This window comes from Ursus arctos, unplaced genomic scaffold (genome assembly GCF_023065955.2).
Source record: "Ursus arctos isolate Adak ecotype North America unplaced genomic scaffold, UrsArc2.0 scaffold_26, whole genome shotgun sequence".
NCBI classification, from domain to species: Eukaryota; Metazoa; Chordata; class Mammalia; order Carnivora; family Ursidae; genus Ursus; species Ursus arctos.
In genome coordinates, this window is record NW_026622941.1 from 12,228,807 (window position 1) to 12,254,463 (window position 25,657).

At 38.8% G+C, this 25,657-nt stretch overlaps 1 protein-coding gene across 1 annotated transcript; it reads left to right on the forward strand.

Moving 5' to 3' along the window:
- The first annotated feature begins 494 nt into the window (after positions 1-494).
- CREBL2 (cAMP responsive element binding protein like 2) lies at positions 495-25,313 on the forward strand. The gene is made up of 4 exons (XM_026502401.4): positions 495-815; positions 17,833-18,030; positions 19,229-19,373; positions 22,199-25,313. The coding sequence occupies exons 1-4, from the start codon at positions 801-803 to the stop codon at positions 22,201-22,203; spliced, it is 363 nt and encodes a 120-aa protein (XP_026358186.1). The 5' UTR covers positions 495-800; the 3' UTR covers positions 22,204-25,313.
- The last annotated feature ends 344 nt before the right edge of the window (positions 25,314-25,657 follow it).

A 25,657-nucleotide genomic window follows, 5' to 3' on the forward strand; every position in this document is an offset into this window, starting at 1 on the left:
ATTGTTGGCTATATGGTAATTCTATGTCTAATATTGGGAGGAACTGCCCAAGTGCTTCCTAAAACAGCGGCAGCATTGTACATTCTTAGTTTTCTTTCTCTCTCTTATTTATTTATTTATTTAATTATTTATTTATTTATTTAATAAAGAACCTTCAGAGTTTCCTCGGTGTTCCGGAGGAGGGCCGACTCCCAGAGCTCCTCCTTGGGGCGGGCTTCTGCGGAGCCCCAAACTCGCCCCACCGGTGCCCAGAGCGCTGGAAGTCCAAAGGAGCTTGCTGTCGGAAACGTAGTGTGGCCTCCTGCCTGGCTCCTCCCCCGCAGCGCTCGCCGGCAGGAGGAAAACAGACGCCTTGCCGAGGGTATGTGGACATTGTAGTTTTCTTCCTAGTCAGCCCTGCAGATAGTGCCTTAGGGAAAACTACAATTCCCAGAATGCGGCCGACTACGGCACCCGAAGAGGCCATTTCGCGTGCAGTGCTCCCGCCCACCCTCCCGTCCGGGCGGCTCTCCAGGGCGTCTGTAAACACACCCCGAGACTGTCATGGAGGGGGAGGAGGAGGCGGCGGCGGCGAAAGGAGGCGTTTTGGGCCGCCTCCAGGGTCCGCTCTGTCATTCCTGAACTGGTCCCTCGTCCCCGTGACTGTGGCATCAGGGAAGCGAACTGTTAGGCAAGAGGAGGAGACAGTCAGAACCATATCCCCTTCTTCCCCCGGGGCGGGGGCCGGGCCGGGCCAGGCCGGCTGAGCCGGGGGAGGGCAGGGGGAGGGAACGCCTGGCCAGGCCGGCCTGTCCGCCGAGATGGATGACAGTAAGGTAAGTCCTGTGGTTTGCACGCGCAGCTGCCGCCGCCGCCTGCTTGTCGCTAAGTGCTAGACCCGCCGCTGAACCTCAGCCTGGTAGCCACGCCAACACCCAGGAAACACCTGCCTTAGACATCCCTGCGCCTCCAGTTATTACCCCATGGTACCCAGCCAGGAATTCAGGGAACAGGGGGCTGCGTCTTTCCAGAAAGGGCCCTCTCCTCCGGAAAATTTTCACTCCCAGGGCAAGCCTGTTTGTCAGCTTTTCCAGGTAGTGCAAACCCTAGTCCTTGACTTGCCTAGCGAAGTAAATGAAGAAACTACCGTGCATTTTCTTTTTGCCTTTCCCTGCCCCCCTCCCAGACTTTCTCCAGTTTGGAGACCTTAATTAGGGCACCCTGAACCAGCCCTATTCCCCTTAAAGGTTCCCCTTTCTTCTCTCAGGCTCCCTTACTCAATGCCCCATTCATATAATCAGTTCACTCCCCCTCTGAGCTATTTTCCTGTGGTTGGTTGGAACACTCTGCTAAGCTCCTGTTGCTATTCGTCCAGAATCTAACCTCCTCTAGAAAGCCTTCTCTAAGAAAAGTAGTGAATTCCTTCCGTTAATCTATCTCAATATCCTACCACCATCCCCCTTTTGCCATCCAGATCACTTATCTCAATGATTCTAAGAGGCATTGTTCATTATTGGCTAATTCATATAGTTTACGTATAACCTATTTCTTTCTTTACGTCTGTCCACATTAGTGTGGTCTAGTTTTGTTTCATGAAGGTAGGCATGGCCAGCTTATTGGTGTTTTAGAATGTTTAGGATATTGACTTTTTTTTTTCTTTTTAAGGAGTCAGACTAATAGACTTTGGCAGTTTTGAAGTAGAAATCACTCCTTCTCTATGCCTTTCAGAAGTCTTACTTTCCACAGTCTGGCATACTGCTCGAGCTAGCTTTTTCCTTTGTTTGGGTGCCCTTTCACCTTCCACCTAACCAGTAACACTTTGCTGCTTTCACGTTTTTGTTTCACCCATCCTTGGAATGAAAAAATTTCTAACTTCTCTGCGCTGCTTGCGTTATTCTACATTATGTCGTCTTCCTGCTCTTACAGAAGGCTCTGAGCAAAGTGATGGATGGAAGGGAAAGCCCAGCACAGTACTGTGGAATTGAGACTCACCTGGAGAAACAGTTTGCTTGTGAAGTAGCAAATCCTAACAGGAAGTGGTGTTTTCAAGACAGAAAGGGGGAGTTCTGAAAGTTTTCCAGAAACATCAGAAAATAATTTTTCCATGAAAGTCTTGCTAGCTTGATTGTTCAGTATTAATTTTGATAGTAAATCTGAATACTGTATCCATTATCTTTTGCAGAAAATAACATTTGGCTCTTTAAGGTTGCTAAAATAACATTGTTCTTTAATTTCCTTAATTCGAGGCTCTCGCGGTATATTCTATAAAATTTTTAGTTTCCGTTTCAGACTTTTGAAACATTTAATAACTTTCTCAAAGTCTTCAGTAGTCTCAAGTCCAAGAAAAATACATAGGATTTGGAGTTATTTTACTTACCTATAAAATCACATAGGAGTTATTTCTAAAACTAGCAAACTGTAGTGGAGGGTATAAAATTTTATTGTTTTTCCCCAAAAGAGTGAAGTTAAATCTGGGGAGTAGACTACCCATAACTTCCTATGGGGTTCTCAGGTAAGCAAAAATGAACTCAGTTCTCATTCTTTTTAATTGGTTGTTTTTAGAAACCAGCAGTTTCTTAAATCTTTAATGATTACGGAAAAGAAAATCCATTCCACATGTCTCTGGATGGATAGTGCCTCTGTGAATACACTACTTTCACTTTGAATAAACGTCGCAGTTGTGGATGAGTAATATTTAAATGCCATGTACAGCAGGATCGGACTGCTCTTCCAGCAGTCAGGCAGTATGAAACAGCTCTTAAGTCTTTGGCAGCTCCCAGCCCTGCCTGTCTCTGTGCTCTAGTTGTTACAGTCCTGCAGAATTATATTGTCTTCCTAGCATATACATACATAAACACAAAACATTTTCTCCTCACGTTATGTATAGGTGATGGAGTTCCATCTCGGGTTCCATTTCTCCTCCATAAGGGAGGTGAGTTGGAGCTTGGAATTATGGTGGTTGTGCTTAATAATGGTGGGAGAGCATAAAGGACGACAAACTGGCTGACCATAAGGCCAGGGGAATAGGAAGAGGATGAAGTGGGCAGGAGCAGCAGTTCTAGAGAGACAGTATTTGAATGAGCAGGTCAGGGAAACAGGTGATGATGATGTGAGGACTTCCCTATATAAAGATTCTGTATTCTGAGTTGTTTTTTTTTATATATATATAATTTTTAAAAATATTTATTTATTTGACAGAGCACGGGGTGCAGGGCAGGTCAGAGGGAGAAGCAGACTCCCTGCTGAGTGGGGAGCCCCACACGGGGCAGGGCTTGTTCCCAGGTCCTGGTGACCATGACCTGAGCCAAAGGTAGATACTTAACTGACTGGGTGCCCCTTCTGAGTTGTTTTCATCGGTGCTGACCCAGGCTTCCCTTCTGAATTGTTTTCATCGGTGGTGAGGAATGATTTTGCCAGGAGCTCTCCACGTTCTGTCATCTAGCTTTCTGGAGTCAGAGTAGGACAGATTTGAATGGGAAATACAGCTTTACCTTTCTACCATCTAGCAATGTGCCTGATAGAGTGCCTGATAGAGCATAGAGTACTCACTCATAGTGATTGGATTAAATTGGAACAGAGGCATTAAGAAAATTGCCCTGATGTACCTGGGCTTTATTAATCAGTGTGCTCCATTGAGCCACCCAGCCAGAGTACATATAGACAATGGCAAATGGCAAAAATAAAGCACGAGGTAGATGGGCATCTAAAAGTGGGGGCTTGGGAAAGTGCTAAGTAGCAGAGTTCAAACACCGAGTAGATCTCTACTAGGCTAGTTTGGAAAGAAAAATCTTGGCTGAGTTAATTAACCTTTCTGAGTTTCCGTTTTATCTGTTAAATGGTCAATACCTTTTTCACAGGCTTTGTTGGGGATTAGGGATAATGCATTATTATAAAGCATTGAGTACAGAGTCTAACACATAGTAAACACACACAAAAAATGTTATCGTAACCTAGGAGTGACTTCTTTGGTCCTTAGCACAGTGCAGTAGGTACCTAAGATGCTTATTTTAGTAATTCTTAATCGCGTGTTATTCTTAACATTTGTAGCCATGTTTATACCTATACTGCCCTTTGCTCCTAACTGTGCCCCCAGATGGGATGGGGCAATGGGATGGATGATGAAATAAACTTAAGCTGTGTATTTAACTGTCAGATTGTGTGAGAAAGGTAGTCTCCTGAGCCCACCTGCACGTCTACCACTAGGAAGAAGCTCTTGTTTTTATGAAAGCTTCTTCCTGACCTGCCGCATTCAATTACAAAGAAAATAAAAGTGTGCTATTTTCAGAGGCTTTGATCATAGGCAGAAGGTTCTTATTTTTTTTATTTTATATTGACTTTTATGTTTATTGAATCAATGACTGATATAAATTGAAATATCCTAGACCAGATGTGTTCCTGCCACAGACTAAGCTGGTAAAAGACTGCCATACTGTATTGCCTGACAGTTTAGGGCATCAAGATTCAGTTGAGCAACTGACAAGAGTGTGGTCCAGACGCTGGCCACAGTATGCTAAGGTGGGCGCTGTTCTCCTTCATAGACTTCATAGACCTCCTGTCTACCTGTATTACACATGATCATCTGAATATAAGGTTTCACACACCTTCCATACCTCTTAGGTAAGAAGACAGGGTCTTCTGTTCCATTCAGTTCTGACTAGCGTTGGTTCTTGCAAAAATTTTAACTTGGCCAAAAAATGTCTTTGACATTCCCAGATGTGTCCTTTGGCCCCTGAATCCTATTAACCCTTTATCCATCCTTTGCTATAGTTGGAGCTGCCCGTCTTGAGCAGTGCCACAAAACCCAGACATTTTCTGCTTTACCTATCCTCCTCTTCATCAGTGCTATCCACAAGACCAAAACAGAAGAGCCAGCGACTCTACTAAACAAATCTCTGACAGATGTAATGTGCCTTCCTTTCCTGTCTAGGTTACATGCACATTTTACCTAGGGCACCTGAATAGAAAGTTTAACCCTAAGGAGTGATTTCAATAATACAGAAACCAGTTGAAATCTAAGTTTACATATTCTTGTTCAGAATGATTAGCTCTTTTAAGGTTTTCAGGAAAGTTTATTCATTCATTAATTCATTAAATATTTGTTGGACACCTAATATGTACATGCATTATGCTAGACAGAGATACAAAGGTCAAAAAGTTTATAACTATTCTTGGGAACTTACATTTCAGTGGACTAAGCAGACAGATAGAATAGTCATTACAATATAGTGAGGTAAAAAATAAGGGCAATAGAGGCAAAGTGCTTTTGGAGCAGTAAGAATGGGTGCCTCTCTGGGCATGTCAGACACGGGTTCATACAGTAGGAGTGAATCTGTGAGGAAGAATAGGAGTCCTCCAGAAAATGGGAAAGAAGAAATATCTTGCATTAAAGCATACTGTGCTGGATAATAAGTATTATGCTATAAGTTAGAGCAGGAATTGGCAAATTTTCAGTAAAGGACCAGAGAGTAATTATTTGCCGGCCATTTTGATCTCTGTTGCAGGTACTCAACCCTGCCATTTTAGCACAAAAGTAACCATAGGCAGAACTTAATGACTGGGTGTGGCTATGTTCTAATAAAACTTTATTTACCAAAACTGGCAATAGGCTGTGCCAGCAGGGCTGTAGGTTGCTGACTTGTGCATAAGCACAAGTAGAGGCGTGGGCAGAGATAAGGATGGAAAAATAAGCAGGGGCCAGATCATGATATGCCTGGCAAGTTAAGCTAACAAATTTTGGTCAGTATTTTTCAAAGTGTGGAATAAAAAAAAAAACACCTGCTGACCCACAATCTTGGGAATGAGGCTTGGGAATTTGAATTTTAATTAGGCTCCCTAGTTGAGTGGCTCATATGCTTACCGAAGTTGAAAACCAAGGCCGTAGGTGTTGGGGAGCCATTGAAGGATTTTAAAGCACAGTTGACAATATCGGATATGTGTCTTTGAAGGAAAAAATGCTAATGGCTATATGGAGAATGGATTAGGGTAAAGATGTAGGAACTGCGATAAGACTAGAAGCCAGATGGTCCAGTTAGGAAAGAACATGGATTTTGGCATATAACCAGAGCTCAAATCTCCTTTCTACAACTTTGAAGCTGTTATGATTTTAGATAGATTATTTCATCTCTTCCAAATTGAATTTCTTCATTGGATGGGTTAATAAAACTTTAATGAATTATTGTGAGAATTAAAAGTAATAACAGTTGACCCTTGGGGCATCTGGTTGTCTCAGTCAGTAGAGCATGCAACTCTTGATCTCGGGTCCTGAGTTCAGGCCCCACGTTGGGCGTAGAACTTACTTAAAAAAAAAAAAAAAAATCAGTTGACCTTTGAGCAATGCAGGTTTGAACTGCACAGATCCACTTACACGTGAAGTTTTAAAAAATAAGAACAGTACAGTACTGTAAATATATTTTCTCATCCTTATGATTTTCTTAATAACATTTTCTTTTCTATAGCTTTATTGTAGGATTACAATATATAATATATATAACATACAAAATATGCATTAATTGACTTTTTATGTTATTGGCAAAGCTTCCAGTCAACAGTAGGCGAGTAGTAGTCAAGTTTTGGGGGGAATGAAAAGTTACAGACGGTTTTTTTGACTGCTCAGGGGTTGGCACCCATCACCCTCACATTGAACAAGAGTCAGCTGTATATATGTGAGCCCGTATCAAAAGAACTTAGTACATCATGGGTTCTCAACAAATGCTAGTGCTTTCCGACTCTGCACCAGCTTGGTTAGATTGCTCATAAGAAAGGCCTGAGCCGAAGACCATATTGAGACTATTACAGTTTGGGTTGTGGTTGATGGAGCATGCATAAAATCCTTCAGGGATGAAGAGTGTGGACAGAAGAGAGAGCTAAAGAGACAAAACCCTAGAAAACAATAAAATGATCAGAAGGGGCTGAGGAATAGGACTCAGCAACATAAATGGGAAAGGGGAGGTTAGTGATACAGGAGAACGAGAACAAAAAGGGCTAGCTAGTATGCCATTTATCTAAGGGAGCAGAGAATTTTAAAGAGTAGACTTAGTCTACAGTATGAGATGCTACCAAAAAAAAGGGGTCAAGTAAACAGTGAAAAAGTATCCGTTGGACTTGGAAAATAGGAGATTGTTTATGAACCTAGGAGAGAATTTTCCCTGGAGTGATAGGCTAGAAGCCAAAATGTGGCTGTTGAAAAAGAGGTGGGCAGGAAAGAAGCAAAGACAGTTAGGTATAGACCACTCGTAGTCAGTTTGAAACAGTTTCAGGCGTTGCTCGAATATATGTAGTATAACTTCAAACAATCCTAGCTGGGGGCCAGGACAGGCATAGGTGTCGGGAGAGGAGAGGCAGGAGTTAACTCTCAGTTCAGAGAGGCCTACTTTATCTTCTTTGTCCTTCCGTTGACTAGAAAAACTGGCAGAAGGGTTAGCAGCAGGAAGATGTGATTAGACTTACTTTCTGAAGATCTGGTAAATAACAGGCCTAACCCACAGCTGTGAAGGAAGTTTTGGGAGTCTTAACACCAGATGAAAATGCAGCTACTTGTTTTTTCTTTAAAGTGGTAAAGAGCACTAGCTGGGAACATTCATATCTATCTTATTTTTCTTTAATCAGTTGGAGATAACTTTTCACTTCGTGTTTTTAAAAAGAGTGAAACAAGCCTTCTTGTTCTTTTTTGTTTTTAGCCGGAGCTGTTGCTACCTACCCCTTCGTGTAAATGCGATAATTCTGTTAGACTTAACAGCTTGAAACTTTTATGAGTTGCCTTAAGAATTAGAGCATTAGGATGTAAATAAGTGTAAAAAGGGTGGTAAAGTAGTTAAGAGTTCTGAACTGGTTTTTCAGATTTTATATCCCTTATGAGGGAGCTTTTTTTTTTTTTTTAAGATTTATTTATTTATTTATTTATTTATTTATTTATTTATTTATTTGACAGAGATAGAGACAGCCAGCGAGAGAGGGAACACAAGCAGGGGGAGTGGGAGAGGAAGAAGCAGGCTCCCAGCGGAGGAGCCTGACGTGGGGCTCGATCCCAGAACGCCGGGATTACGCCCTGAGCCGAAGGCAGACGCTTAACGACTGCGCCACCCAGGCGCCCCCCCCCCTTTTTTTTTTTTACAACTTCTATAAGTTGGCAGTCATAGTAGTGATATCAACTTAAGTCAGTTTCAGAATATTCCTACTTTTTCTTTGCATTTATTTATTCAACGATCAGTCTTGAATAAGACTTGAACTTGCCTCCTAAATGCCTGGCTCCGGGCTGGATACAGTTGAGGTTGCGGAAGTAAAAAACACAAGTTTGGTGCCTGAGGAGCTCACGTTACTTGGAGGAGATAGAACTTAAATCTGTGAGGCCACTAAAAAAACCAATATGACATATAAATTCAGTGTGTTCACTCTATGTTCCAGACATGGGAGAAGAAAAATGACGTATGGGATGAGGGTGATTGTCAGGGACAGCTTCCGAGGAAGAGGGCTGGAGCTGACCCTAACCAAAGAAAGCATAACATTTGCTGTTGCAGATGTTGGGGAGATGGAGGGAACATTTAGAGAAATGGTGAAGATAGGTGGGAATGCAGAGGATGGGGTGACTGGTCCTAAGGAGGCATGACTTGCCCCTGTTGGGAGTAAGAAAGAGAAGATTGGCTTGGTGAGCAGCAGCCTGGATGTAGTGGGCTGAATGGTGGCCCCTAAAAAGATACATCTGTGTCCTAATCCCTGGAACCTGTGAATATCACCTTGTATGGTAAAACTGAATTTTACCTTATTTGGCAAAAAAAAAAATGTGATTAATGATTTTGAGAGGAAGAATTTATCCTAGATTATCTGAGTGGGCCCTAAACCCAATGACAAGTGTCCTCAGGAGAGTGAGGCCGAGGGAGATTTGGCAGACAGGTGTGGAGGTAGTATGACCACAGAGGTGGAGATTGGAGTGACAGGGCCACAAATCACGGCATGCTGATAGCTACTAGAGGCTGGAAGAGGCAAGGAATGGCTTCTCCTCTATGGTCTCCAGAGGGAGCGCAACCCTGCCAAACTTGCGGCCTCCAGAGCAGAAAGAATACGTTTCTGTTGTTTTAATCGCTACCAAGTTTGTGGCAATTGTCACAGCAGCCACAGCAAACTGATATACTGGATATGGTGACCTAATAAGCAGTGCTGAGTCAGAGGTCTTCTCTTGAGCTGGAGAGTAACATGGCCAAAAGGCCATTAAAGTTTATTCTTTGTATAATGATCAGATACTACTTTTTTACAATGAAGGAAGATACAGCAAAGGTATTTTAATAAGCTGAAAAGAAAGGTTAACTTGGCAGCTCTTTGCAAGATGGATTAGCTAGGAAAGGGGGAGTGGAAAAGGAGAGCTGGTAGGAAGACCCACTGAGAACCTATTGTAATAACCTGTGAGTGGGGCTCATACTAGTATAGGTAGTAGGAGTAGAGAGGAAAAGCTAAATCAGAATTTTTAAAGGAATAGATTGGCATGACTTCAGTTGGTGGGCATGGAGAGCCACAATAGTAGAGGGAAATTTCAAGGAAGCATAAAATGAAAAAGTTTGTTATTTAACCTCTTCGCCACCACCCTCCGTCAAGTGCCTAATGTCCCAGTGAGCTGCAGTAGATGACCATGTAGCATTAATATAGCAGTGCATATAAAGCACCTGTCAGTTTTAGAGCCTTTTCAGGGCATGATATGATCAAGTCAGTGAATCCTACCGTGAAATCTGGGGGAATAGTCATACTTGATGATAGTGAGTTAACTCATGACAAGTTGCTATGATGCAAATCAGGGGTCTTAGGTTCTAGACCCTGCTCTGATACTGAAATTCTCTGGACTACAATGTTGTCATATATACAATAAAGAGATCACTGTGCATCTCTGTATGTGTGTATATACATGCGTCCCTGCACTCTGATATACACTGATATCCTGCCCTTTATGGTGTTTTTGTTTATTTCCTGTCTGCTGTGTTTCATGAGCCTATATACCTTACAGTTTAGGACCCCATCTTCTTATGTTAATATTCCTGGAGTTTCACAGTGTTTGGGGTGTGGTGGTTGTTCAATAAATGGTTGTTGAATAAAGGAATTAATTTTCCCCTCTTTACCTGAAAAAGATGAGTGTGATGCTGTGTCCCTCACCTGAAATGGTGTGAAATAACATGAGATAACATGCAGAGTGCCTAACTCAAGACCTTGTCCATAGTGAGTGCTCTCTCCCTGAATACACTGATTTAGCCTTGAATTTTTTTTAAAGATTTTATTCATTTATATGCCAGAGAGAGAGCGCATGCACAAGCAGGAGGAGCAGCAGGCAGAGGGAGAAGCAGGCTCCCTGCAGAGCAAGGAGCCCGATGATGCGGTTTGACTGAGCCACCCAGGCATCTCTTAACCTTTTTAAGTGTTTGTTGTTAGCTCCTGAAAAGCTAGAAGTAGAATGACCCAAGAGTCTCTGGAATAGTATTTAATCTGGACCCTGGAGCCTTCCTCATTTTAAGAATCCCCTACAGAGCACACAACTCCTCTTTCTATGAAAGTTAAACTTGTTGGGACGCCTGGGTGGCTCAGTCAGTTAAGCATCTGCCTTTGGTTCGGGTCATGATCCCAGCATCCTATAGAGGTAGTAAAACTATAGAGGTAGTAAAAAGGTCAGTGGTTGCCAAGATTTTGGGGGCGAGGGAGGGAGGATTAGGTGGAACATGGGATTTTTAGGTCAGCGAAAATATTCTGTATGATACTATAATAGTAGATACAGGATACATCCATTTGTCAAACCCATAGAACTGTACAACACAAAGAGTGAACCCTAATGTAGACTTTGGATTTATTAATAACATTGGTTCATCAATTGTAATGAACGTACTACACTAATGCAAGATATTAATAATAGGGGACGCTGGAAGGGTGGAGGAAAAGGGGATATATGGGAACTCTGCACTTTCTGCTTAATTTTTTGTAAACCTAAAAGAGCTCTAAAAAGCAAAGTATATTAATTTTAAAAAGAAAAAAAAGAAACCCTTTAGCAGCCATTCCCCATTCTTTCCCTCCCTACACCCCCCCCCCATCCTAAGCAATCAATAATCTACTTTTTATCTCTATAAATTTGCCTTTTCTGGACACTTTATGTGAATGGAATCACACAGTTTGTAGCCATCTGTGTTTGACTTCTTTTACTTGGCATAATGTTCCCAGTGTTCATCTGTACTGAATCATATATCAGCATTTCATTCCTTTTTATGTCTGAATAATGTTTCATTGTATAAACACACTACATTTTGTTATCTACTCATCAGTTGGTGGACATTTGGGTTGTTTCCACTTTTTAGCTATCATGAAATATGGTGCTGTTAACATGCATTGTACAAGTTTTACCTAGGAGTGGAACTGCTGGGTCATATGGTAATTCTATGTTTAATATTTTGGGGAACATGCAGATGGTTTTCCAGAATGGCCACCATTTTATATCCCCACCAGCAATATATGAGAGTTCCATTTCTCCACATCTCCACATGTTATTGGCTGTTTTTTATTATATAGCCATCTTAGTGAGTATGAAGTGTTATTTCTTGGTTTTGAATCACAGCTCCAAAATGACTAATGATATTGAATTTTTTTCATATGTTTATTGGTTATTTACTTTATTTTTATTTTTTTTTAGTGATTTTCATTATTTTTAAGTAATCTCTACGCCCAACATGGGGCTCAAACTTCCGACTGTGAAATCAAGAGTCAGATGCTCTACCAACTGAGCCAGCCAGGCATTCCCAGCTGGGATTTTGATAGGGATTGTGTTGAATTTGTAGATCAATTTGGGGAGTATTGCCATCTTAACAGTATTCTTTCAGTCCATTAACGTGTGATGTCTTTCTTTTATTAGATCTTTAGTTTCTTATAATGCTCTTTTGTGGTTTGCAGTGTACAAGTCTCGCACTTCTTTTGTTAAATTTATTCCTAAGTCATTCTATGAGGCCAATATTAGCCTGATACCAAAACCAAACAAATATCATAAGAAAACTGTAGACCAATATGTTTTATGAATATGGGCGCAAATACCTTTGATAAAATGCTATTCTAAATGGTATGTTTTTATGCTATTCTCTTTTTTTCTGATTTATTTTTTTATTGTTATGTTCAATTAGCCAGCATATAGTATATCATTAGTTTTTGATGTAGTGTTCAATGATTCATTAGTTGTGTGTTACTCCCAGTGCTTATCACCACACATGTTTATGCTGTTCTCAATGAATGTTTTTATAATTTCATTTCAGATTGTTCATTGTGTATAGAAGCAGAGCTAATTTATATTTATTGATCTTGTCTCTTGCAACCTTGCTCAACTCATTTATTACCACTAATAGTTTTTTGTGGATTCCTTAGAATTTTCTTTCTTCTTTTCTTTTTCTTTCTTTTTTTTTTTTTAAATAGGCTCCACACCCAGCGTGGAGCCCAACACAGGGCTTGAACTCCTGACCCTGAGATCAAGACCTAAGCTGAGATTAAGAGTTGGATGCTTAACCAGCTAAGCCATGCAGGTGCCCCAAGAATTTTCTATATATAAGATCATATTATCCCCAAATAGAAATAGTTTTACTTTTTCCTTTCCAATCTGAATGAATTCTTTCTTTTTCTTGCCTAATTGCTGTGGCTAGATCCTCCAATACAATGTTGAATGGAAGTGATGAAAGAACACAAGATCTTTGTTTTTTTCTTCATCTTTGGGGGGAAAGCTTTCAATCTTTCACCTTTAAGTGTGATGTTAACTAGGTTTTTTGGGGTGCCTGGGTGGCTCAGTTGGTTGGGCATCTGCCTTCAGCTCAGGTCATGATCCCAGGATCCTGGGCTCAAGTCCTCAGTTGGGCTGCCTGCTTCTCCTGCTCCCACTCCCCCTGCTTGTGCTCGCTCTCTCTTGTGTCAAAAAAATAAATAAAATCCTTATAAAAAAAAGTTTAAAAAATTTAAAAAAAAACTAAACTGTGGGTTTTTCATAGGTACCCTTTGTCAGGTTGAGGGAGTTAGCTTTATTCATTATTGAGTGTTTTTTAATCATATGAGGGTATTAGATTTTGTCAAGTGCTTTTTCAGAGTCTCTTTAGGAAAAAAATATAACTTTGGCCCTTTTTTTCTATTGATACGCTGTATTACAGTAATTGATTTTTGGTTTTTACACCTACCTTTATTCCGGGATAAGTCGCACATAGCCATAGTGTATAATCCTCTTTATATGTTATTAGATTTAGTCTGCTAGCATTTTATTGAGGATATTTCCATCTATATTCACAAAACTTTGCTCTGTGGTTTTCTTGTGATATCTTTGTTTGATTTTGGTATCAGGCTAATAATGGCCTCATAGAGTGAATGAATTGGGAAATGTTCTTTTCTGGTTTTTGTAAGACTTTATAAAGAATTGGTGTTAATTCTTTAAATGTTTGGTAGAATTCACCAGTGAAGTCACTTGGACCTGGTCTTTTCTTTGTGGGAAATTTTTCAATTACTTATTCAATCTCTTTATTTGTTACAGGTCTATTCAGATTTTCTATTTCTTCTCAAGTCAGTTTTGCTACTTTGTGTCTTTCTAGGAATTTGTCCATTTCTTCTAGGTTATCTAGTTTTTGGCATATAATTTTTCATAGTATCCCATGTAACCATTTTTATATCTGGAAAGTTGATAGGGATGATGTCTCTCTTGGTCTTGATTTTAGTATTTTGAATGTTTTCTCTTGACCAGTTTAGCGAAAGGTTTGTTGATTTTGTTGATCTTTTTGAAGAACCAACTTTCAGTTTCATTGATTTTTCTCTGTTGTTTTGCCATCCTCTATTTTATTTATGTCTGCCCCGATATTTGTTATTTCCTTCCATCAGCTTGCTTTGGGTTTAATTTGCTCTTCTTTGTCTAGTTTCTTAAGGTAGAAAGTTAGGTTATTGATTTCAAATCTTCTTTTTTAGTTTAGGCATTTACAGCTCCCTCATAGCACTGCTTATGCTGCATCTCATCCGGTTTTGGATGTTGGGTTTTCCTTTTCATTGATCTCAAAGTAGTTTTCTCGTTTCCCTTATTATCTCTTCTTTGACCTATTAATTATTTAGGAACATCTTTTGTTTTTTATCTACTGTATTTATTAAATAATAATTGCTGTGTACTAAGATAGAATTATATGACAGTCCCTGGTGCTTACTTTCTAAAAATAACATTTAGTTTTAGCTTGTCACAATGGAGAAAGTATTAAACAACAACAACGACGACGACAACAACAAGAAGTAGTTAACAGAAAAGTAGGATCTTCAGTCTTACTTGCTTATGATAAATAGACTTGAACATTTTTAACATAAAATGAAGACAAACTTGGTATTGCAAAATCCCTACTGAAATCTACCTTTGGGTTAATAAATTCTGCATGGAGAGTAAGAAAAAAATCAATGGCTAGTAAGTTTGTTCATTGTGAGGGCTAGGGAGACAAGCTTTCTGAGTGTTTCCCTTGGGGCTTTCTATTTCTGGCTCACAAATGTGTTTTGGAGGGGGGAGAAGTAATATGGGCAGTGGATAAAGATACAACTGTTTTAAAGATAGCTATTTAAAATTTCACGTGGCTCTATGTGAATAGAAATAAAACTAGAGTAGAAAAAGTGGAATTTTATATTATTTTCATAGTTTTCTTTGGCGTTTGTGTTGGTGCATAAAAATCAGTGCTTTTACTTAGCCACAATATGTGCTTCCTTATAGAAGAAATAGGAGAGAGCAAGGGGACAATATGGTAACCACTGAGTTTGTGAAAATTTTATGAAACATTGGTAAGAATGATTTTTGGCCCAGAGATATGTGGGAGGAATTTGTGAGGTTGATTTCAGTTTTAGTGTCTGGCTCCTTCTATTAATTTCTCCTAACCCTCCCCTAATCATTATGGCTTATGAAATATATGAAGTTCAGTTGTTAAGGCACCTAGTATACCAACCCACATTTGTATAATATCTTTTTCTTTTCTCTTTTTTTAAAAAAGATTTTATTTACATATTTTGAGCAAGAGAGCATGCAAGTGGGGGGAGGGGCAGAGGGAGAGAGAGAATCTCAAGCAGACTCCACACTGAGCATGGAGCCCGACCTGGGGCTCGATCCACAACCATGAGATCATGACCTGAGTCGAGATCAAGAGTTGGACACTTAACCAACTGAGCCGCCCATGCACCCCTATATAATAACCTTTTTCTTTACAAAATGCTCTTATACTTAAGATTCTCAGTAGTCCTGCAATGTACCTGACTTTCTTGAAAACTGGTACACTAATCAGATTTTAGCTGCACCCAAAGCCAAAAATTCAGTCTACCATTGAGGAAAAATTAAACTAGAGAAGTGGTGGTTATGTGGTTGTAATGTAATTTTACAGGAGAGGACATATAATACAGGAACCCTGGATTTATTTACTATGCCTTTCTAATTAAAAAAAGAAAAGGAATAAAATAATATTACTACCGTGAAAACTAAACAAAGGGTTATAACTGTTGTTGGATTTTCTTGACTGTATGAGGTTTGTTTCAAAAATCAGTCAAGTCTCTGAAGTACATTGTGTCCTCTTGCTGGTTTCTCAAAGGCAGCGTCTCGTGAATTAATTAAAAACAGCAATGTATGCGGTATTAGGTTACAGTGTTGTGTGATTGATGATTCACTCCACTACATAGAGAATAGATGTGATTACCACTTATTTTACTATAGACCTGAATTTATGCTGTAAATATATTGCTTTTTAAAAACTGTAGCAATAGCAAATATACTCTATTTCAATGTAGGATGATTTCAAAATATTTCATTATAATTGTGCAGTTTCCTGAAGTATATATTATTATACTGGAATAAAAACATGATGATGCATAGTATAAAAAGCTTTAAAAGACCTGTTTTTTTTGTTTGTTTGTTTTTAAGAGAGAGAGAGTTCTTGGGGGAAAGAAGGAAAGGGGAAGGGCAAAGGGAAAGGGAGAGAAGCCGACTCCCTGCTGAGTGCAGAGCCCCATGCAGGGCTCAGTCCCACAACCCTGAGATCATGACCTGAGCTGAAATCAAGAGTCGAACACTTAACCGACTGAGCCACCCAGGCACCCCTAAAGGACCTGTTTTTGAAACATTGAAACTAATTTGGGAATAGTACTGAAGCAGCTAGCTTTACAGTAGTGCTGGAAAGGAAAGTTTTTTCCCAGAGCTTTGGAGTATTCAGTCTCATTTCAGAGCCACCCTATAAAATGCGCGATGCAGTGGTCGGCCATCATGTTGTCACCCAGGGTCTGGTAATGTGGCTGATTCATATCTACAGTTTGGTTTTCCACCTAACCATTATACTTAGTAATGATCTGATCTTTATAGGGTACTGGGCTTTGTTGGTGTGTGATATTAATAGTGATTTTCAAACAAACAAATGAGAGTTTTTATATGCACATGAATATTGAGTTTGAGTTTTATTACCTGGTAAAGTTGCTACTTTATTCCAGTGATTTGTCAGTGTTCGAGTTTTGCATCTTCTCTTTAACAGTTGCCTTTAAAACCTCAGCAATATTCCTTTCAGAATACTGAAGTTGTGACATTTTTATTCCCTGAGGGTAATTTTCAGAAAGAACTAGACATCATTCACAACCTCATCAGATAAAGTAGATAATCTGAGGCAAACTGTGTTGTAGGTTGTAAGAAACTAGCTCTAAAAGCACTTTCCCAAAAAGCTTGTCCATTGGAATAAATGTAACCCCTTTCAAGGTAATTGCTTTCAAGAAAATTTATTTGATGTACAAGTTCAGGTTGATATATTTAAAAATTCATCACATTTAGCTCATAGTTATATGTTGTGTAAGAACTTGGGGAGGTTCCAAAGCTAAACAATTACTTTGTCAGTCACCGAAAAATTGTGCCCATGCAGGTAAATGAATAACAGAGCTACTGAAAGGATGTCGTATGACCAGTGGGAGCAGGTAGAAATCTGAGACAGTCTAGGGTTATAATAATAGGCTTCTAAAGGCAATTATCCTGAGGATGTCAGGGACCTCCTGTGTGTTCCTTTGGACTCAACAGATTTGAAGAGGGAATTCATAGCCAAATTGCACAAGATACACATTTATAAATATATATATAATAATAGGGTGCTTGGGTGGTTCAGTTGGTTAAGCGTCTGCCTTCAGCTCGGGTCATGATCTCAGGGTCCTGGGATCAAGTCCCACATCGGGCTCTCTGCTCAGTGGGGAACCTGTTTCTCCTTCTTACTCTCCCTCTCTCTCAAATAAATAAATAAAAATTAAAAATCTAATAAATATATATAATATATATTTGTATATACATATAATTTTACACAGATTTTATGTTTCTGATTGTAAACATTTAAAAATCATAAAAAGTACAGATAAGTAAAAAGCTATTTATAATGACGCCTGTCAGAGAAATCCTTATTGAAATATCCTTTCTTCTGCGTGTTGTTTTATAACGTTGAGATCACACTGAACTTAGAATTTTAAATACTGATTTTTTTTTTTTACTTAACTATTTTCTCAAGTCAATAAAGATTCCTTGTGAACAAAATATTTAGTGGCAGTCTTTTAGATTTTAGTATCCAGCTACATATGGTTCATAAAGTTTACTGTTGAACTACTTAAAGTTTATTATTGAAGAAATAATGAAAACTTACAGTATTTCTTCTCTCACACTCATAGTATCAAAAGTATCAGAAAAAAAAATCAGGAAGCAAGACTCATAAGGCATTTCATGGGATTATGCTTTCTTAGTTTCATAGGTTTCATTTATTTATTATTTGTAAATGTTTTCCTTACTAATATGCAGCCATAGCCACTTTCCTAGAAACAGAACTGAGAGAAAAAAACGGTTTCTTTTCTCTCTTGCTGAAGGTGGTTGGGGGCAAAGTAAAGAAGCCCGGCAAGCGTGGTCGGAAGCCAGCCAAAATTGACTTAAAGGCAAAACTCGAGAGGAGCCGGCAGAGTGCAAGAGAATGTCGAGCTAGGAAAAAACTAAGATATCAGTATTTGGAAGAGTTGGTATCCAGTCGGGAAAGAGCCATATGTGCCCTCAGAGAGGAACTGGAAATGGTAAGAAAGTCTACCAGTAAACACATGAAAAAATCAACCTAAGCTTAGTAGTCAAGAAATACACATTAAAATACAAAGATATCAATTTTCATGTATCCATTTGACAAATATGGGAAAGAATATTAATCTGTTAGCCAGGATGTAGACAAATAAGCATTTTTGCACAGCGCTGGTGGAAGCAGAATGTACATGACTATTTCACTGAGGGACTGTTTATGAAAGAAAAATATGGAACGTAACCCAAATGTACAACAATAGGAGATTGGTTACGTAAATTATACCTCATTCATATATTGGACTACTTTGCAGCCAGTGAAAATCACAATGCACATATATATTTACTGATGTAGAAAGACATTTATAATATATTGCTAAGTGGAAGCAATATAGCAGTATGTAACAATATGCATAGTAGACCATTTGTATTTAAACATATTTTATTCAGCATGTTTCATTCGTTCATTAACACTCTGGGTGATGGCTATAGAAATGTAAAAGAGAATAGACATCTCATTACTGTGACCTCAGGGCAGGAGGTGATGGTTGGAGAAGAGGGCATACTACTGTGATCATTACAAAACTGGGACAGGCTACTACCTCAGCATTTTAAAAGGCAAAATATAGGGTTGGGGCCTGAAGAGAGTCCAGATATATACTATTCAGTAGATTTATAAAATATTTATATATATATTTATATATCTGTATCTATAATTTGACTTATGCTGTAAATTATTCCTCACGTTCGTACCCTTTGAACTGACTAATCTTTGTATATCCCCAAAGTCCGTAGTACACATTCTGGTAGAAAGTAGGTGTTCAGTGAACGTTTATGAAAGAGAACAGAAATTACAGAATTATTTCTTTTAGGAGTAGAAATGATAATATGACAGCAAAAAGAGAAGGATTCTAATTAGTGGCACACTGTGGGGAGATGTTCTTTTCCCCAGAGGGGCCTTCTGAATCTAAACACTACTCCAGTGTATCACAGGAAGATCCATCAGCCGTTGCCTACCCTCTTCTGAAAGATGGCAGGCCTCATACGTGTCCTACGTGGTAAATAGGAAATATGGTGGAGGGTAGGATTCCCAGCAGCCAGTCTGACCTCTAGTTATGGGAGTTATTATGTCTAGGATTTCTACCAATGGTTCCTGAACTCTGACTGGTAAAATTTTACTTAAATATATTTTACATATTTCAGTACAAGCAGTGGTGCATGGCAATGGACCAAGGAAAAATCCCTTCCGAAATCAAGGCCCTACTCACTGGAGAAGAGCAGAGCAAATCTCAGCAGAACTCAAGCAGGCACACAAAAGCTGGGAAAACAGACGCTAATAGCAATTCCTGTGAGTACGTTGAGTGGGAGAGTTTATATTTAGAGGAGCGTCTTAAGGTAGGGTTTCCTTTGACTTCTTTCCTTGGTATGTCATTAAATAAATGTTGATGTCATTTGCAATACACCGATAAGCAAGTGAAATGGTATTAGATTCTAAATATTGAAATGAATTTTACATGGGATCTATGAAGAGCAACTGATAAATGTATGGAAATTTTTAAAAATAGACTTAGCCCATAAATGGGAGTATACCATTCTAGTTATTGTTAATAATCATGCCTTTTTTTTAAAGATTTTATTTATTTATTTGACAGAGAGAGACAGCCAGTGAGAGAGGGAACACAAGCAGGGGGAGTGGGAGAGGAAGAAGCAGGCTCCCAACCAAGGAGCCTGATGCGGGGCTCGATCCCAGAACGCCAGGATCACGCCCTGAGCCAAAGGCAGACGCTTAACCACTGAGCCACCCAGGCGCCCCAATAATCATGCCTTTTATTTGTATTTTGATTTACAGTTTACAAAACACTTTCACGTATATTTATCTTATATATTTCCTCCAATGATTCTGTTAAGGAATTACACTTTTTATTTTATAGATGAAGAAATAGCAGAGGAGTTGGCTAAGGTGCCCAAGGTCACACAGCTCTAATGGGAGTACCTGTCTTCACCTAGTCCAGGCTCTATCTAATACAGTAGCCCATCACTGTAGAATTTTTTTTATTATTATGGTGAAATTCACATAACAAAAAATTAACCATTTAAAAGTAATAATTCAGAGGCATTTAGTACATTCACAATATTGTACAACCACCACTTCTATGTGGTTACGAAACATTTTATCACCCCCAAAGAAAATCCTGAATTCATTAAACAGTTACTTGCTCTTACTGCCTCCCTCCTGCCCTTGGCAATTTTTTTTCTATCTCTATGGATTTACCTATTCTGGGTATTTCATATAAATGGAAACATACAGCATGTTTGTATACATACAGACATGACTTTCTATGTCTGGCTTCTTTCACCTAGCATAATATTTTCAAGGTTCATCCACATTGTAGAATATATTAGTACTTTTTCCATTTTATGGCTGTATAATATTCCATTGTGTATGTATACCACAATTGGTTTATCCATTCATCTACTGACATTTGTTTCTCCCTTTTGGCTATTATGAACAGTATGCTTTGAAATGTGAGCATACAAGTATGTGTTTGAATACTTGTTTTCAGTTCTTTGGGGTATATACCTAGAAGTAGAATTGCTGGGTCATATGGTATTTCCATATTTAACTTCTAAAGGAACCACTAACTGTTTTCCATAGTGGCTGAAATATTCTACCTTCCCACCAGTAACATATGAAGCTTTCTATTTCTCTGCATCTTGCCAGCGTTTTTTTTTTAATTTTCCATTTTTAAAAACTATAGCCTTCCTAAGATGTGAAGTCATATCTGATTGTGGTTTTGATTTGCATTTCCCTGAAGACTAATGGTGTTGAGCATCTCTTCTTGTTCTTGTTGGCCATTTGTGTATCTTCTTTGAAAAAATGTCTAAGTCCCTTGACCGTGTTTTAATTGAGTTGTTTTTCATTTTGTTGTTGAGTTGTAAGAGTTCATATATTCTGGGTTCTAGGCCTTTATCAGATATATGATTTGCAGATATGTCTCCTGTTGTGTAGGTTGTCTTTTCACATTCTTGATAGTGTCCTTTGGTGCACAACATTTAAATTTTGATGAAGTCCAGTTTATTTATTTTTTTCTTTTGTTGTTCATGCTTTGTCATACGTAACAATCCATTGCCAAATCATTTAAACATTTAAATTTTGATGAAGTTCAGTTTATCTGTTTTTTTCTTTTGTTGTTCATGCTTTGTCATATGTAATAATCCATTGCCAAATCCAAGGTCATGGAGACTTACCCCTGTGTTTTCTTCTAAGAGTCTTATGGTTTTAGCTCTTCTATTTTAAGCCATTGATCTATTTTGAGTTAATTTTCTGTATGGTGTGAGATAGAGGTCCAATTTAATTCTTTTGCGTGTGAATATCTAGTAGTTCCAGCACCGTTTATTGAAGAGACTGGAAAGATTTTGTAATGAAGATGTCATGGATTGGTTTCTTCATCATCGTGATTGCTTTGGGAGCACTTGAAACAGTTATAAGAACATGTTATAAACGTTTTATCTTTTAAAAGTTTTTAAAAATATTTATTTTCTTAGGGGGCGCCTGGGTGGCACAGCGGTTAAGCGTCTGCCTTCGGCTCAGGGCGTGATCCCGGCATTCTGGGATCGAGCCCCACATCGGGCTCCTCCGCTGGGAGCCTGCTTCTTCCTCTCCCACTCCCCCTGCTTGTGTTCCCTCTCTCGCTGGCTGTCTCTATCTCTATCGAATAAGTAAATAAAATCTTAAAAAAAAAATTTATTTTCTTAAGAGAGAGAGCAGGGTGTGGGGAGCGCAGAGGGGAAGAGAGAGGGACAAGCAGACTCTGCACTCAGTGCAGAGCCAGATACGGGGCTCGATCTCACAACCCTGAGATCATGACCTGAGCCAAACCAGCGGTCAGCCACCCAACCGACTGAGCCACCCAGATGCCCCTCTTTTAAAATATTTTTATAAAATTGAAGGGTTTGCTTTTTGATAGCTTTTCTTAGATGAGGTAACATTTGCGTTAATCTAAATTGAATTAATGAAAGAAAGCCAGATCAGCTCAGTTTTCTTTCAGTCTGTATTTTAAAAAAGCCTTTCTCCATAGATACTAAACAAACGAAATGCATTTTAAAACAGATTAACCAAGCTTCATTGACTTACAAGCATTCTTACATTGGTAACTTTGATTTATCTTTCAGGGTGAAGATGATATAAAATGACGAGTTACTGATTGAAGCCAATATTCTGATTCCTATGGAGGATGATGGGCAAGATTGTACTTCTTGGCTCCATTTACTACCTACTGCTCAGTAGTCATCTCTGTAAATCTGCAATTTCTACCAAAATGTGTGATCATAGATCCCAAAGGATTTTGCTTTAACTTTCAACACTTAGAAAATTTATAAACATTCAGACCTGTTCTGGTTGGCCTTGCCACCCATGGCATTGAACATGTTGCAATGCTTGAAAACACAGGAGTAGAGAGAAGTGGGTGAAGATTGTATTTTTGCACCTTAACTCCACATTGCTTTATTGGTTAATTTATATTCTTTCCATGTATTTCATGTCATTTATGTGTATGTGTGTTTAGGTGTCACCTTCTTTTATGTTTTTGATTGCCCTACAAAGAGAAACCAAATGGGCTGATTACTAAGTTCTCAGCCTTAATGGACCTAATCTTATTTGTTTATATTTACTTGAGTAATGTTTATTTTCTGCATGAACCATGATTTCTCCTGTGAGCCATTCCAGCATAAGCTGTGAATATGTATTAACAAATATATACATTTCTATTTTTATAATCCATAATGACATGCCTGTTTTAAATAATGTATGTGTTAACAAAATCCATCAGGAAAGCCCTCAAGACAGCCTCTATTTAAAACTTTTGTTGCTGTCTTCTCAAACTATATTTATAAAAGTTTGCTAGGGCCTAATCCATACTTGGAGAATAATTAGTCAAATTTTATTTTTAAGCAAGAAGTAACCTTTTAGGCATTTCAGCAGCATACATCATCTTGACAACCTAGAGTATATATGTATGTATGTATGTGTTTCTGTCGTATGTCTGTATATGTATGTGGGGAGGTAGGAGTGAATGTTCACACGCATTGCCTTGTGTAGTCAACTAACTTGGAGAATTTTTCTAAAGAAAATAGGATGAAATTAGCTGCTGAGATCGAGTTTCCGCCACAAGAGATCTGGAACAAAATGAGGGAGAAATTGCTAGTAGATTTAATGGCTGTAGGCATAACCAGAACACTTAGTTTCTTCCCTGACATGAGTTTCCTGAGGAATGTGTTCTGAGCCAGGAAGAAATACACTGTGGGTGTGCATCTGGTTCGGCCCTAACGGCGCCTCCGCTCTGGAGCGAAGCACTGAGCTGGAGTTGTGCACAGCACGTGGCTGGCAGGCCTGGCAGGAGGTGCACAGGGCCAGAGTGGTTCTTTCCAGTTCCCGTCACAGTTACGTTTACTTTCTTTCTGACTGTCAAACAGAGTGATGGTTGAGGAATCAAGCTCATTATACTATACATGCAGATAGACTAGGAATCTTTCAGTTTCCCCACTGAGACACTTTATTACTCTCTCTTCTGTTTCCCATAGGTAAATCAGGAATTGTGTTCTCTGTTGCTGCTAAGTTATAATTGTTCTTAGCTCTAATGAAGCAAATGTTTGGCTTCTAAACAGTATGTTTTGTTATGAAATGGCAGTTTATGAGGAGGCATCATAGTCTAGGTTGTGAGGTGAAACAAGAGATGGACCACATAGTTTCAGATTACAAGGTACTCTCCCCCCTTCTCTTAGGCCGTACGTTTGAATAAAATGCTTCCCCTTAGCCTGAGTTCCTGAAGATCTCTTGTGTGTAGGTTGCAAACTCAGATCTCGTCTAGTCCTGTGTGACTACTGATATACCACTAGCCCAGCCTGTTGGGTCTCTCTGTGTTTTGGAGGACTGGGGGTCTAAGAGTATTTAATGTCTTTTTAGGATCACAAATATAGATAGATTAAAGATTATTAATATTCAGACCTTCAGAATTTAAGTGTTTGAAATATGGTGTTCAGACTGTAATGGGTATGTTTTTGCCATCTGGTCTACTCAAATGTATATTTTTATTTTGCAAAACAACCCAAGATTTACTTCTGTGTTGCTTTGTTCAGTACCTTTTGAATTCCCCAGAAGAGTTGTTTTCAAAGCAAACATTCCAAAATGAATGTGGCTCTTCAATGGAATGTCTCCATTGTGCTTGAAGTATTTCTTCTCTGGTTGTAACTTTAAATTACAGGGTCACTTGAGCTACCCTCCACCCTCACCCCTAGTATCGTTACAAGAGCAGCGACCTGGTCCTCAGGTAGAGGATGTGTAATTTTGGATGAAAGTAAATTACAACTTACCAAGTTTATTCCTAAACTGATCTTTTTGCTATTTTAAAGTAGATCATACCAAGAGAAAGTTCCTGGGTCTTAAAAAGGAATGTTTTCATTGCTTCGGGTATTGTGCTGGCTGCACGTTTGGCCACTTGAAGCATGTTAATAAATGTCACTGAGTAAAACAGCCGGAGCATTTCTTTTCCCATTCCAGTTCAGCAGCAGCATACTGAAATCCTAGCATCTCTCGCTTTCTGTAATGACAACACCCAGCAGAGGGTGAGAGAATCACTGAGCTCTGTCCCTCCGGATCAGTGCTGTTCTCCTTGCTCTCTGAGTAAAGAGAGTAATGTTTCCTTTTTTTTTTTTTTTCTTCCCCCAAAGAAAGGAAGGTAAGGGGAAAATATATATTTGTGTATTTAGACCAGTTATATTCTGTCATTAACTTAGCATAGACCTGCCATATATTAGAACAACTGAATATAATATGGAGTAAGTTTGACCAGGTCAAGTTTTAGGATATAGTTGACATTATTAAAATTTTTTTCCTATTTTATCTAAAACCTATCTGTTGTATCTAAATTAGAATCTGTCTTACTGCAGCAAATTCATATCACTGTATACCAGCTAATTGACAGTATTTATCAGCATCACCATTTAGCATTTTATTTCATCATCTTTGAATTATGATAGACTTGATTTGGCTCATTACAAAAAGCATAGGTTTAAACTGGACTTAGCTTTAGTTAAAGGCAAAGAAAATTTAAAAACATAAATAACTATATTTCACAAGAAATCGGTTGCATATTATCAATTACATATTTAGTTTTAAAAGAGAGGAAGATTATTAATCCACGTGGTATTTGGGGGCATTGAGGGAATTTTTCTTTCTCTGAAGAGCATTGTACAATTATATTTTTATGAAAAATAAAATATCTTCACCAGAGACATCTCAAATGGTCTGTTTCACAATACTGAAATATGTCTGCTTTAGCACAGAGTAGTAAAAAGAGTGAGATTTAGGCAGAAGAACTGGTCTTGGATCCATTTTCTGAGTCACCTTGAATTCTTTCATCTCTTAGCCTGTTTCCTCATCTATAAAAAAGGGGGGAGGATAACTTTCACAGAATAATTGGCAGGCTAAATAGGAGGTACGAACACCTGCTTAATTAGTAAAGAACTACCTTAAATTTAAAATAGTCACATATGCCTGGGTTTGACTATTGTTAGGATTTAAATCACTGAAGATAAATATATTTATTTAATCTCGAATTTAAACATGTAGGGTTG

What these genes read in the sequence shown, in the direction of transcription:
- CREBL2 (XM_026502401.4), top strand. An exon ending in TCAGAGAGGAACTGGAAATG is followed by an intron (nt 18,031 to 19,228) that starts GTAAGAAAGTCT and finishes TACATATTTCAG; the next exon opens with TACAAGCAGTGGTGCATGGC.